This window comes from Mytilus trossulus, chromosome 4 (assembly GCF_036588685.1).
Source record: "Mytilus trossulus isolate FHL-02 chromosome 4, PNRI_Mtr1.1.1.hap1, whole genome shotgun sequence".
NCBI lineage: Eukaryota > Metazoa > Mollusca > Bivalvia > Mytilida > Mytilidae > Mytilus > Mytilus trossulus.
This window is the reverse complement of record NC_086376.1, coordinates 3525169-3541823: the sequence shown is the minus strand read 5'-3', so window position 1 is coordinate 3541823 and position 16655 is coordinate 3525169. Positions and strand designations below refer to the sequence as shown.

At 31.1% G+C, this 16655-nt stretch overlaps 1 protein-coding gene across 1 annotated transcript in view; it reads left to right on the top strand.

Moving 5' to 3' along the window:
• The window catches only part of LOC134714505 (transient receptor potential cation channel subfamily M member-like 2), a 64579-nt gene that overhangs the window by 24124 nt on the left and 23800 nt on the right, over nt 1-16655 (top strand). The window contains exons 9-13 of the mRNA XM_063575801.1: nt 236-283; nt 3621-3731; nt 7103-7195; nt 10975-11102; nt 13621-13737. Coding sequence (XP_063431871.1) covers nt 236-283; nt 3621-3731; nt 7103-7195; nt 10975-11102; nt 13621-13737 — 497 coding nt within the window. The remainder of the gene's footprint in view (nt 1-235; nt 284-3620; nt 3732-7102; nt 7196-10974; nt 11103-13620; nt 13738-16655) is intronic.

The following is a 16655-nucleotide window of genomic DNA, read 5'->3' as shown; positions in this document are numbered from 1 at the left end:
TCACGATATCACAGTAGCATGGGTTCGAATCCCGGCGAGGGAAGAACCAAAAATTTGCGAAAGCAAATTTACAGATCTAACATTGTTGGGTTGATGTTTAGACGAGTTGTATATATATATATATATATATATATTGTAGAAAACCGTGTCGTGTTCACTGATATCGAGAGCGTATGTTTAGTCATTACTTTAATCAATTATATGTATTAAATAACCCTTAACCTGTTTTTACTAGATATTCCAAAAATAGAACAGGGGATGCCTGATCGAAAGAACATTTATGGTATGTATGTATATGATGTATTGAATACAATGTCAAATATGCACTTTATAAATTTTAAATGTGAATAAAGGGAAATGTAAACTCCATTTTATAAAACAATTATCTTATTAAACAATACACATCTAAAGGACACAAACAATTAGAAATACAACACTATATTGTGTGCCTTATTTTAGGACCTTTTGTTGTTTTGTTCTCTCAGTTTTAGCTACAGTTCTTGGATGATGTAATTTTCCCACTGACACTATACATCATTCACCATACACCATAACACCATTCACCATTACACCATTCACCATACACCATTACACCATACACAATTACAGCATACACTATTTCACCATTCACCATTCACCATTATACCATACACCATACACCATTTACTATTCACCATACCCCATTCACCATACTCCATTACACCATAAACCATTACACCATTCACTCTACATCATACACCTTCTACCATTGCACCATTTGCCATACACCATACATGGTTTTTGTGGAAGTTTGAACCAACAGAGGACTGTAGTAAGTATATTTTGGTTTGGTGGAGTCATGTTTTTGTGATTGGAGTGATTCGTTGTGCTGTTCGATATCTTTAGTGCGTCGTAGTGTCCTTTCTAACTCTAAGTACCAATAGTAATGCATGTTCAGCTTTATATCGGCGCGTGTTATGTACGCTGCTGGAAAACTCGGACTAAAGCACAGTCGGACTATACAAAAATTGGACTATAAATAACTCGGACCATAACAAACTCGGCCTACCATTATTTGTATGCAGAAATATATTGAACAAACTAGGACTACGATTAGAAGATTACTGTAATAAAACAAAACTTATATACGAATTTATGAGATTATAATGAATATTTAAAAAAAAAAATCGTATATAGAAATGATTAATATTTGTTACATGAGTTGAATTAGATATGTTAAAATGAGGACAATTAACTTATATTTTAAATATTATTGTGATTTATGATGTTTATTGACAAAAGATATGTATGATTGACGTGTGTTCCTGTTTTTATTGTGTTTAATCCTTGATGTTTATGATTAGTAAATAAACAAAGAGAAATTTGATTGACAGTGAATGGCTTCTTAACAATTCCACTAAACTGTAATGGATTCAGCAATTGAAATGGGCGCATTGCATTTTAATTAAATTATTAATAAAGCAATTTGATAAATTTAGTTATAAATTGGACGATAATTTGTTGCTTAATGTCAAGTGACAAATATTTCATGCATATACACTATCGACTAGACTACCTATGGGTACATACCAGTGGCAGATCCAGCCATTTTAAAAAGGTGTTTCAACCAAAGATGTGAGAGGGGGATCCAACTGTTTGTACTCATTCAAAAGCATTTTCAAGATAGTTTTAGGTTCTTTGTGAAATAAAAAAAATGTTTTCAAGAATGTAAAGCTTTCACTGCAATTTCAGAATTGTCTGCTCTTGGTCAATTCATTTTGTCATCTTACCATGTAAATAAGTACATGTATAGTAAAACAACGCTTTATATCAATAAACATACTTACACCAGCAGCTACTTTCTTTACATTCTAAAGTCAAGTGCCTTTTGAAATCCCACTTTTACAATGATATTATAGTGAGTAGATTTACAAAACTACGTAAATGAGCTACTTCCAGTCAGCCAAAACATATCAATAGACTAATTACAGGATTACTCAATTTGTAAATATGTGCTTAATTTTATATTGTATAACAAGGTATATACTATGAAAATAAGAGCTTGGGGCAAAGCCCCTCGTTCTAATTTTCATAGTATATACCTTTCTATTACAATAACCGAGACATAATAAAAATTTATTCTGAGAGGGACATTTATATTACAATTAATACTACAAATCAGTGGTAAATTTTCAATATATGAATATCAAAAAGATTTTTTTTGTACTTTTATTTTTAAATATATCTTGTTAACGTATTTTTTTTTCATCCCCTTCAAAAATGTTCAAAAATAAATTATTTAATTAATTGAAGATAAAAATTCATTTTAAATTAAGAATTGAAAATAAATTTTCAATAACAACAACAACCACAACATCATACTTATATTTTTCTAGTAGTCCGAGTTTGGTATAGTCCGAGTTTGTTATAGTCCGATTTTGGGAGGCCGAGTTTATTATAGTCCGATTTTGTTATAGACCGAGATATCATGGATTCGTTATGTAGACTTACTGAAAAATAGAATATAAAATATTTGTTCTCAATACACATAGTTTCCTGACATGTGCATAAAACAGATCAGTGCAATATATTCAAAGAAAGTTGGGAAACATCTATAGGTACTTACATGTACTGTATAAAACGTCATTTGCTCTTTTCACATTTCCCAAAATTATAGTGAAATAACTTCTGTTGCAAACTGGTTAGTATAGTTGATACACAAGGTATGTTACAATTGTTTAATCTGCTAAGAAATCAGCCGCCAGCAATTAAAGGCATAATCCGCTGTCGACATCAGTCTTACCGACAGAAGCACAATATATTGTCAAAGTTCAAAGATGCATATTGTAATAATTTTAAATCAAACTTTATTGCAATATGATGTAATACTGTAGTGGACCACAACTAAGACTATATTTCGCCGTATTTATTTCTATATTCATAGAATTATCCCCGGAAACGTTTTAATAGGGTTATGTACTTTAAAGACTTTTGTTAAAGCCTGTTCTGATATGTTCATAATGTCGTAACAACAATCTTGTTCCTTTTTTACGAATATGACCCACCGAAATATTCTTTTGACCGGGTTTGTAACAACATTAGCAACACGACGGGTGTCAAATGTGGAGCATGATCTGCTTACCCTCACGGAGTACCTGAGATCACCCCCAGTTATGATGAGGTTCGTTTTGCTTAGTTTTTAGTGGTCTATGTTGTGTCGTGTGTACTTTTATGTAGATATAGGAAGATGTGGTGTGAGTGCCAATGAGACAACTCTCCATCCAAATAACAATTAAAAAGTAAACCATTATTGGTTAAAGTACGGCCTTCAACACGGAGCCTTGGCTCACACCGAACAACAAGCTATAAAGGGCCCCAAAATTACTGGTGTAAAACCATTCAAAGTGTCTGTTTGGTTTTTTTCTTTTTTATCCATGACGTTGTCAGTTTATTTTCCATCTATGAGTTTCAATGTCCCTCTGATCTCTTTCGCCCCTTTTTTTTACTCGTCCTAATAATTAGATATATGAAATTCGTTGCATTATGACCGAAAACACGTCGCACTTTTAAAAACAAAGAGTATCTACAAAGGATACCAAAACGATGCGAACTTTATTTTAATTTGTGTATCTTGTATTCAGCAGACACAGACAGTATGACAAATGTTAGGCCTTTGTCACCAGTTATTATGGTTAAAAGTAACGACGACATAACATCAAGAACAATGTCGTCGGCTTCATCCAAATCATCTGGTTTGTAACAATTAATTTTCTAATATTTTCTTTAATTTGTTACAGAAAACAAAGAGCTATCTTCCGTATTTAGAATCTAATTTAAGAGCGTGCACTTCTTTACCAAACTATTTTGAAACTTTTGATACATGTTTTATTGTTCAAAATGACACACAAGTGATATAAAAATAAGTTTATAAGATATGGTTGCTAATGAGACAAAAATCTACCACAGTTCAAATAAAGTGCATTTAAGCAAAAATAGGCTATAAAAGATCCGACCCAAAAATTAAACTAAGCTAACGGCCTAATTCATAACGAAACAATGAACGAAAAATCAAAAGTCCAAACACATCAAATGAATGGATAATAACTGTCATATTCCTGACTTGGTACAGGCATTTTCTAATTAAATAAACCAGCGACCAAACTAACGGGTATTGACTTGGAACAGACACATAAAAAATAAAGCGGTTTTAAACATGTTTGTGAGCGCTCACCTCTTTCTAAATCTTGAATAATAGCTTATTAATTCGAGTCAAGGCAGAAAAGCATTAAACATGTCTCACACATTAACACAAATTAGTGTTAAAAAAATAGATAAATGTGTTGTTTGATTAATAAAGGAATGTTTATTAAATGCATGGTTAAAAATAGATTATTAGTTTTTGTGCAATAGTACGTTTTGCTCTTCAACTGTTTCTGTTCTTATGCATCTTTGGCTTTCAGATATTCGGTTTTGAACATGGTTAATCCACAATTTTTTTTCATAGGGGGAATGAGGTTGTACATAAATAAGAAACATGGAACTATTTATTTAGTGATTTTCGATACTTATCACGTTTTTTGAAAGCAACAGAAATAAGTGAATTTGGTGTAGTTGCCTTTGCATTTTTTCCAATAAAATTGGTGTAAATTACCAAAACTGAGTTTGTTTATACATTTAACACACGCTAAGAGATGTTGAGGTCAATTCAATACATTTTTGGGGAAAGAGGGTTTTTGATCCTTTATATCTTGAGGAATTTGTTGAGACGATTGTTTTCCTGTTCATCAGTATTAAGTTTGAGTTTCTTGTTAATATTTTACATTAATTACACATAAAACAAAGAGTATCCCTCCGTCATATTAAGAATTACTAAACGTGATCGGATAAACAACTGAAGTAGGTCAATCAAGCGTTTATCTTAATAAAACATTTCCAATGCACATGGACTAACATAATTTGAAGGCAATTATTATGGGGCGCCGAATGGGACTCTTGTGGTTTTGTACAAAATTCAATTCTGTCATAACAAAATCATTTTTGTCTTACAAAACTATGTGCTACAGACTTGTTTTGTGAGAACATCAATTTTGTGATTACAAAATTCATTTGTGTAGACAAAATTCATTTTTGTCATGACAAAATTCATTTTTGTAGACAAAATTCATATTTGTCATGACAAAAGTCAATTTTGTCTAAAAGGTATGCAAATATAAACATATTTGCATACAAAATTGACTTTTGTGAGACAAAATTGACTTTTGTGAGACAAAATTGACTTTTGTGAGACAAAATTGACTTTTGTGAGACAAAATTGACTTTTGTGAGACAAAATTGACTTTTGTGAGACAAAATTAACATTTGTGAGACAAAATTCAATTTTGTCAATTTTGTTGAGACAAAAGTCAATTTTGTTAATTTTGTTGAGACAAAAGTCAATTTTGTTAATTTTGTTGAGACAAAAGTCAATTTTGTTAATTTTGTTGAGACAAAAGTCAATTTTGTCAATTTTGTTGAGACAAAAGTCAATTTTGTTGAGCCAAATTCATTTTTGTCACGACAAAATTCAATTTTGTAACAACAAAATTGACTTTTATGAGACAAAATTGACTTTCGTGAGACAAAATTGACTATCGTGAGACAAAAATCAATTTTGTTGAGACAAAATTCAATTTTGTCAATTTTGTTGAGACAAATGTCAATTTTGTCTCACATTGGTCAATTTTGTCTCACAAAAGTCAATTTTGTCAATTTTGTTGATCACATTGGTCAATTTTGTCTAACAAAAGTCAATTTTGTCAATTTTGTTGAGACAAAAGTCAATTTTGTCAATTTTGTTGAGACAAAAGTCAATTTTGTCAATTTTGTTGAGACAAAAGTCAATTTTGTCAATTTTGTGTAACAAAAGTCGATTTTGTATGCAAATTTGTTCACAGAAACCAAACTTAACTAATTTGAATACAAAATTCACTTTTGTCACCCAATTTTCAAATTAGGTAACAAAAGTAAAGTCTGTGTAACAAACATGAATTTTGTCATGACAAAAGTGACTTTTGTCCGCTGATAGATAATTTTGTATGACAAAATTTTAAATTTGTAGTATGATACAAATTTTGTTAAACTGAACTCATTTTTGTTGAACAAAAGTCACTTTTGTCCGTACAAAATTGAATTTTGAGTACAAAACCACAATTGTCCCATTCGGCGCCCCGTAATTATGACATAGGATATCAAATATAATTTAAGACAAATACAAATTGAGAAATTCATAAACGTTTTGAGGTCTCTGGTCGAGGTCGTAAATGGTAACTATGTTCAATATCAAACAACTAATTTTGAACTATGTATGCTGTATTTATTTAACCAATGTCAATGAGACAGCACCTCTAAAAGAATATTCCACTTTTACAAAATACGTTATACTTTAGAAAAATGAAAATAAAGAAAATGTAGTTATAGAATTTAATTTGCGATGATATGTTTGATATTTCACCGAAGATATTAAGAACATCCCACCTGTATCACATGCAATTGTAACAAACCCGAAAGAAAACAAGACTTCTAACGAGAAAGAACAAAAACAACAACACTCTTCTATATCGAATACGATTGACAAAACTGGTAGGTACTAGATAAATGATAAAAAATATAGAAAATTTATACAACAGTGATAAGTTTATTATATTAAATTCTTAACATTTTTTAATTGATCAAACGTTGCAATATCCGGTAACAACGTCTCTGGGACAGCAAACAGAAGAATATTCCGATTTTAAACAAAAAAGTTTTTAAAAATATGGATACAAAAAATATATCAAAAATACTGAACAACAAGACACATTTACAAAGAGTATGTTCATAAAACTGACAAAAGCAAAACATTACCAATCAACGGACAAGTGAACATTAACTGTCATTTTTTTTACTCGGAATACGCATTTTCTGAATAATATGGATTAAACCCGGTCTTATAACTAAATCTCCCACATGTATATCGGTTGTTTATGGTTCCGTTATATTGACGACATTGTGTGATCAAACCAATGAAACATACTAAGTAAATGTGACAATACATATAAAGAAAGCAATTTAATTTTCAATTATTTGTATTTGTATATTACATAAGAGGATCCAAATGCAAACGTTACAAATGATACATCCCAAGGGAAAGAACAGCCAACAAAGAAATCTACTACATTGAATGTTGTTGAAAACACTGGTACGTACTGCGTTCATTTCAACATAAACGTAACTTTGTAATCAATTTGATATAGCTAAAGGATAAAACAAGTTGCTTTCTTTAAAAAAAGAAATGCAATCGTAAACCCAAATGCTTGTTTGGCATTATATTATATATATATTAGATAATTGTTTAATAAAGATGTATTGTTTTATATTACTTTTGTTGTGCATAAGAATTAGAAACTGACAGCCGACTAAATAGAGTTTTTTTCATTTTTGGAGGCCGCTCGGTGGCCTTTCAAGACTTACTACCACGTCATTGTAACTCTGGTTGATACTTGTATCATTAGTGCTGGACCATGGTCGATCCTATGCACCTTTGAGGCAGACGGGATATTTTTGTAGATCTTGTACAGCTGAAACTAATGGGAGTAGTTCCTGTACTTCTATGTCTTGTCCCATGTTGCATGGTTGGAGAGGGTGTAATATCTTCTGTAGGTTTGATGAAGTTTCACCCGTATCGGACTTCTCCTAAATGAAAGCTTTAAGGCGACGAGTATTTTTGTATGCAATGTGCCCTTAACGTGTCTAAAACTTATCTGTAGCGTTTTCAACGCTCGTGCAGAGTGTATAATATTTACGTGCAGTTTACAGGTATACGCTTGACAAACGCTTGAGCTGAATGAAATTTTTTATGTTCCATTAAAATTTTCCTGCAGGAAAAGCGTTCACCAAGCGCATACCTTTGCTTTTCGACGTACTTCAAACTTATGGAACGCGGGTTTAAATGCTTGCGTAGCGTTCCTCTGGTGAGCAACTAAGTTACGCATACGATGATACGGACTTGGTTAATTTTCTTTTTTGACTGATTATTTTACATTGTCTTTTCGGGGCCTTTTATAGCCAACTATGCGGTACGTGCTTTGTCTGTTGTTGAAGGCCGTACGGAGACACATAGTTTGTACTCCTGTGTTATTTTGGTTTCTTGTAGATAGTTGTCTCATTGACACCAAACCGTGGCATATCTTTTTTATATTCGACATCTTATCGCCGACCTGGTTTAGTCTGCTAAAAATGCATGCATAATTCATTTTTAGGTTATCAGTCGTAATGAAAGTGGCACATTTAATTCGTAGTTTCATTGCTTGAAGTATCATTTCTTACATCTGCATGGTCAAATGTGTTTTTTTTTTAAACAAATTTTAGATTTAGATTTCAGTCACGGTTATTTCCCCCCTTTTCATATTGAATATCTATACTTATCAGTCGCATTTTAATGACGAAAAGGATTCAGAGGTTATTATGTGACCTCCTGGTTTTTAAAAAAAAGTAAAGAATGTTGCAATATTTAAACAAAGAAAATAACTTTAAATTTGCAATATTAATGAAAATAAATACGGACATAACTTTCATAATTAATTTCAACGTTATTTTCAATAAACGAATCCTCGTTTTTACACCTTTTTGAGGCACTTATTTACGATTCCCATGTCCTTCGTCTATCCTAGACGTAAAATTTCAAAAAGTGCTAATAATTTTTTTAAAGATTTTATTTTTAATTGTTCTCGTTCAAAATATTTTATTTTTTCATATTCAATATCTATTTAATTTTATTTTTGATAACCATTTTTTTTTTATTAAAGTTGCAACATTTAAAAAAAAAATGTAATTTAATCATATGCAAGAAAGACTTCCCTTTAATTTCAGTATAAAAAACATGTACATCTTCACTTAACGTAAAATCTAAAATAAAATGCTACTAAAGCTCTTTCTAAAGATTTTATTTTTAATTATTCTCGTTCAGAATATAAAGCGCATTGTTTACATAAAATCTTATCTCATATCTAGCACAGCTGGTTACATCGTTTGACTAATTAAAATACTACGCATGTAGGTTAATATTAGCAGCTTGTAATCGTGTGCAAGAAAGTATTATATAAATTTCAGAACATACGTAAAATATCTCTATAGCAACTTAAGATGCTAATGCATATTCAACAGATTAGTAAGCTTTTGCGCATGCATTTGAAAAGTGGTCATAGCTATTGCGCATGTATTTGAAAGGTGGTCATAGAAAGAACAGAAGTGTTCCGAATAACATCCGGTGTTCCGAAAGACTACATCACTCGTCCAATATATACTGCGTAAACCCTCAGGGGTTTACGCAAAAAAACTAAGTTCATTTTATAAACCTAAAACATTTTATTCAATTAAATGACATTATTTCCGGTATAAATATGGAACATCATAATTGAGACAGCGATCATTGATGAATATCCCGGTTTTGAATAATTAGTTTTAACAGTATGAAGATAGTCAGTATAGCAAAACATGGTAACAAAAATACCGAACTACATGATAAATTCAAAATGGGAAAGTCCAAAATAAGTAATAAACTCATGCGTTATTAATCAAAAAAACGAGTGAAAAAACAACTGTTTTAAGATTAGATATGCTTCAGGGTTTTTTTAACCGATAAAGATGAATCTGGTCTTCTTTCATTTATTTTTTTGGTATGAAAATAACTTCAAGAAATCAACCCGTAACTCAATATCAACTAAACAGACACACTAAATAAAATAGTCACAATATGGATACAGCAGTCATCATCGTGTAACAATTTTAAAAGGAACAATTTAACAGAACACAAAAACATCTATCTACACGTGTCTAACGTCAGAAAATTGCATATGTCACATATATTTTTCGTTCAATGTAAATACAAACAATTTTAAAATTTCACATTTCGCAATGTTAGCATACAGGGTTAAAAAATTAAAAGTATGTAAGCATAAATTTCAGAAATAGACCGAGATTTAAAATAGTCCAAAAGTTATATAGAATTCAAAAGAATCCACTAAAAGTTAATTGTATTTCTTAATTGAATAATTTTGACGTTTGTGGTTCAACGTATTTTGTAATTCAAAGTATAAAGTAGTGTACAAAACAATTATTTGGATACTGAAAAGTATATTGTGTAAAATAATGGTTAAAAAACAACAAACAAATTATTAGATAAATAGATTTTTTTAAAAGTTTCAAACATAATTTAGAAAGCTACTTTTAAAAGTTGACTTTTCCAAACAGTGTTAATTATGTTAATTGATGATTTTTTTTGTCGATTCGTCCATCTTAAAATCTTTTTCTTCTCTATTGAGGCATATGGTAAAAAGATTTCATATCGAATGTACTAAAATTAGGGACCGACGTCCGTGAACTTTTCTCTCTTTGAAATTCTATTTGGGAACCACGTAAAAGGATCAATTATATATCAATCTGGTTTTTTTCTCAATTGTTGAAGCATATGATAACAAGATCATAACATGTCAATTTTCATATCACATATATTACATTTTTAGCCATGGCGTTGTCAGTTTGTTTTAGATTTATGAGTTTGACTGTCCCTTTGGTATCTTTCGTCCCTCTTTTATCAGCCCTCGGTCAATATCAACCCTCGATCCATGCAGCTCTTGGGCTGATATTGAACCTAGGACTGATACTACATGCGATATGAAAAATGCCATGTTATAATCTGATATAAGTACATCTATGACTAGAACTTTATTTAATTTCTAAAACTGATAAACAAAATCAATGCACATATGTTTTAGCATTTCGAACGATTTCTAAGTATTGTAATGTCAGAAAAATATCCGAAGTTATATGGATTGTATTGTTTGTAAAATGTAACGAAATATCAATTATTCTTAACAAAAAATTATCATATGGTTAAATCTAACAGTTTTATTTCACTCGTCATTAAAACGTGACGTTGATTTGATAGAAAGCAATAAAATTGTCCAATTTGATTTATAGGTGCAGAAAACCTTGGAAGCTTAAAGGAATTGTATCCGGTTATTCTTACACCTGGATCATTAGCGCTATACTTTTACATAGTTTACCAATATATTAAAGAGAGCGGACATTTGAAAGACACAACAGAGGTTAGATAAAAAATTATTAATAAAATATTTTAAAAATAAATGATACCCCATAATCATTATTTCAACAGCAGGAGTAATGACCAAGCGTTTATTCAATACAATACAAACAGGTCATTAGTAAATAATTTTTATATGATTTGCATATCTATAAATACTTGAATTTGATTGGTCAATTAGAATTTTTCTCTAAGATTACAATTCGATAAACCATGTTTCCGAAACTAATTTTGTAATCTATTCATGCGCGATAACACAAGCTTGCACCGATCCCGGGATTTTCAGCAAATTGAGATTTAAAAACGATTGCATAACAGTTGTGACTATCCTAGTGCATATATGACCAAAAAAAATAAAAAAATAATGCACTAAAAGTTCGAAAATATATAAAATAAAATTGATAAAATTCCGCGAAATTTCATGAAAGATTTGGCGAATTAGAATATTTCAAGGGAAAGATTATTTCGTTACGTTTACGTCTCAAATTCGGATAACATTTTAATTAAAAAGAAATTTTTGAGGTATGTGCTATTTCATTTAAGATTCCGTTGTATTTATCGGACATTTATGGTTTTTAGAAAGTCAAGATGGCGGCGTACTCCTTTGTTACGACTTGCCATTGTGCTTTTGATGGTAAATATATTTAGTAGCCATCAACAAAAAAAACAAATGTTTGGCTGAAGAATTATAAGGATTAAACACATTTCTTCTAGAGGTTATTGATGTGTAAACCGGGGCTCTTACTTATAAACTCAACATAAAAGTCCTTTGACTTTTATTCAGTTTGTAAGTTAATCGCCCCGGTTTACACACCAATAACCTCTAGAAAAAATGTGTTTAATCCTATAATGAATGAAATAGTACAAAACATTCAATTCTAGTTCTTTCATTCAGAATTTTTGGTTCAAACATTGCAACTAATAAGGATTTATTTCAAATCATCTGCTTTCGGTATCAATGTTATCCCATTTTTATGCATTATCTAAGGTGGACATTTCCATCTTGACGTTCCTTAATATTCATAATAATGTGGAATTGTGTTTATGGTGTCAGTACAATCGTATGAGTTCATAGCTATAAATCATTTTGTCATGGCATCAAAAATCGATAGATAAAAAAAATATTTTGCAGCACGTTCATTATTTTTATTACTAAAGAGGGAGTAGTTGATACTCAACTTTGACAATAACATCTGTAAAAATATCTAAGATGCTTTTATCTATTTATGTATATAAAACATAAACTACCGCAAAAACGCCTTTAAGACTTAGACCAATCAAGTTCGTACATAACTTAAAAGATATGACAGAATGTTTGAAAGTTTCCATCTAGTGTACATGGTCATTTAACTGTAAAACAATGCAAACATGACAAATCCATTCATTTTATAAAAATGATCCAAAAATATATGAGTTAAACACATATTATTTCTTTCTTGTAAATACAGTTTACAAAAAATATTGTTTAATTTCTTTTTTATTATCTAGATTTTTAGATTTTTAACTGTCCTGGCTGGCCCTTTGAATTAAGCTTGGAATTGTGCTAGCCACTCAGTAAAGCAGACCTAAATTTTCTTTCCTTATGGCTGTTGAAACAGTTGATTCAGAAAACACGTTATACACAATCTTTTAAGACCAAAATCTTGCAAAACCCCTGTCCAACCTTCATGACAAATATGTTGTCCACGTAGATAAAAAAGTAAAAACATCGTTTTTGTTTTTATTCCACATTACATGGCCTGATTAGTAAATGAATTAGGTATAGAAAAAATCACTTGCAAATTCAACATGTCCCCCTCTTAATACAACCAAGAAACATATCATATACTTGTTCTATGATCTTGAGAATTTTAAACAAAGATAAAGAACAGGATCATTCTCCACTGTATTGAATACCTAAATAACAACCAACGTTATATTGCTGGATCTTTCATTTGCTCTTCGAAGGCTCTTTAATTCTGAACAACAATTACAGCCGGGCTTTTAGGTTTTTGTGAAACTACCTATTTTGAAGATGGCTTAAATGAGATGTGGTTACTAAATGAAGTCCAAAGATATTTTATAGTTCATTAAATATTAGACTCTGTCAATCTAGCAAACATTATTTAACATTTAAAATGCCTGTACCAAGTCAGGAATATGACAGTTCTTGTCCATTACATTATTTAACATTTAAAATGCCTGTACCAAGTCAGGAATATGACAGTTCTTGTCCATTCTTTTTTGATGCGTTTTGTTTTTTGATTTTGCCAAGAGATTATGGACTTTCCGAATTGATTTTCCTCGAAGTTCAGTATTTTTGTGATTTTACTTTTTAACACATTTAAGATCCATTTTTCAAAACTAAAAGACAAATTGAAATAGTTTGTCCTACTTTGCTTCATATAAAAAATGACAAACGTAGATACAAGTATCTTCTTGAATCAAACCAGGTATTCAATTTAAGTCGCTTAAACTTGTATTTAACAATTGATCACATTGTGCTATAAACCTAGATTGAATAACTTTTTTGTATTTTATAGGATTTGCAAGTGCTTCTTCTTCATGCAATTATTGCTGATCGAGATGATTATGTATCGTCATTAATTCAACATGGGATAAAATTCGATCGCAATAATATGAACACTCTTTATAGCGAGGTATGGTTAGATGAATCTTTTTTTTTTTTTTTTTATATATTTTTGGTGTTTAAACTTCTGTGATACACACATATATACACACCATATGACATTGTTGCAATTGTTATAATGCAACTACGAATTAGTACAAATTTACAACTCTACGGTGTGAATACACAGTATATGATACATCTTAGAATTGTGTTGAGTTCATCGAATATGCAATCATATTCAAAATAAATTAAGTACATTCTAAAATCCCCCCCCCCCAAATCTGTCGATAAATCTCTCATGTATAGAACGATTTAATATTATAACATTTCCATAAGTCTTCGAAAATTTAAGCCCCCGTCACACTAGACCACGATTGCATCACGCTCATCGTTATCTAAAATAAATTCAGATCGTGGTGAGGTAGCGGTATGAGCGGCAAGAAAATATTTTCACGATGCTTCTGAGTCCGATCCTCTTTAGACTAACTGTGATGTTCCCGCTACATATACCACATTATCATCTCGCTGATTTTTCAATCTCACTATGATTCTGACGATCTTACTACTCTCATTACGTTCTTACTACGACCATACTACGATTTATTCGATCTTACCACGCTTCGACTGTCGCTTACTACGTACAAACTACGATCTTACTACGCTCATACCACGATCTGTCTACGGTTTTCAGCAATAACGTAAACATCGTGTTCTATTTAAATACTGCTTCATTCCTTCTAATTCTAATAAATACGTACATTTCTCGGAAACAACACAGTCATGGCCATTCAAAAAAATGAAAGAAGGAAGGTTCATCCTCTTCTTTCGGTTAATGACCAAGGACGAACCAAACAGGACCTACGCCGTCTTAACATTTCTTATTATATTTCCTCTCTCAATAAAAATGTATAAAAATACCTGGAGAGGTTTTACATATTTCATTTGTCAATAACAATAAGAATGACTAGATCTCTAAATTGTCGTACTGAGGACGTAAACATGGTCGAAGTAAGAACGTACATATGTTATAAGAACAGCGTGAAGAAGACGACATGAACTTGCTAGAATCATACTTTGGTCCTGCACAGCGTGGTATAAACATATAATAGTCGTAAAAGATTGAATCGTTTATGTAGTGAAGAGAACTTGATGGTCGTATTGAGGTGGTACAGTGACCTTTGCGTTTTTACATCGACATAATTGCAATCTAACTACTCATTTCGACACAACCGCACCACGGTTTGTTTAAATATGTTCGAAGTTGGTCCACACTTATCATAAAGACATAACCACACCCGTACCACGACATTACTGCGATCTTAAATGTTTAATTTCTATGCATTCTAAAAGTATGTGCTCTCTATAGTATTTATATTTTTACAACTGGAGTATTCTGAAGGACGCTTCCAGATGCGGGAATTTCTAGCTACATTGAAGACCTGTTGGTGACCTTCTGCTATTGTTTTTTCTATGGTCGGGTTGTTGTCTCTTTGACACATTCCGCATTTCCATTCTCAATTTTATTATTAGATTCAGAAAAATTATCTTTTTCAAGAACATAAATATGAGTGTATTCTGCGTAAGATATTATATTGGAAAACTTGTTGTTTGCTATCTATAATACATTTAATAGCCAAGGAATAAATATTTTTCTATATTTCATTACTAATTTCTGAAATAAAAACACAAATCTGGTAATATACTAAAACCGAGGAAAACCCCATCAACTATTAGTATAAAACAACAACGGAACAAAAGAAACCCTGAAGTGAAACCAAAAAAAAAACGCCAATATATATATAGAAACGAACTTAATAATTTGATAACAACTGCCATATTCCTGACTCGGTACCGAACATTTTATAATATGTTTTTTTTAAAATTTGATAGAACCAATTATTACGGCTTATGTTTTAAACCTCTCGTTTATATGACGGTACAAAAAGTCGCTAAAATGACAACACTACGTAATAGAAATACAGTAAAAACAAACTCAGGATCACTCAGCACAGAGAAACGCACACATAGATATTATATAATAGTCGTTACACCATGTAAATTGTAGGATAACAACGAACAGCTTCCATTGACGGCAGTCAGCAAATGAGTTCTGTAACAGTGATGTTTGTTTGTAACGAATATATAATTTTGAAACTCATACAATTAATTTCACATTACAAGTCTAAAAAAGGGTAACCCTAAAAAATTATCATGATTATGACGGTATTGAAAGGCTAAATTTGAAAATAAATGATTTGATGACGTTATAATTATTAGGATTAACACAATACTTTATCCAGGAAAAATGAAATCTAATTCAAATATACTGACAAATAAAACATGTAATACAATATCCAGCCGAAATCACAATAGATATATCATCAATAAATACATGAATGTTGGATATATAAAAATACTGAGAAATGTCGTATTTGCCAAGTCAATTCACAGTCCGTACAACAGTCATACGCTATATACGCTATAATATTACGTTTGGCACTTTGCAGACAAACAACCACGAGGTTTGACTACAATCTAAGATGTGTTAATAGTTATCAAATGTACCAGGATTATAATTTAGTACGCCAGACGTGTTAAAAGTGTCAAGTGTTAGAATACACAGTCACATCGTATAGATCGGCCAATTCCTGAAGGTGTCCATAAAATGTATAATGTACGGAATGACATGTGTCCTCCTCATAACTCTGTTGGGGCAGTTTCTTTGTAAGGAGCATATTCAAGTATATGTTTTTCGTATATTGTGAACATGCACGATCATATCGTAACAACGATGATATAACATATATGAACAACCTGAATTTAGTTATGTTTAAATACATGTGCGCCGAGATGTACGAGGAACTTGTAATTTTTGTTAAACATTTTCTGGACCACATAAAAAATACAAGTTTGGTGTTAGGCGTTTGTCAGTCTCCTTTATTTGTG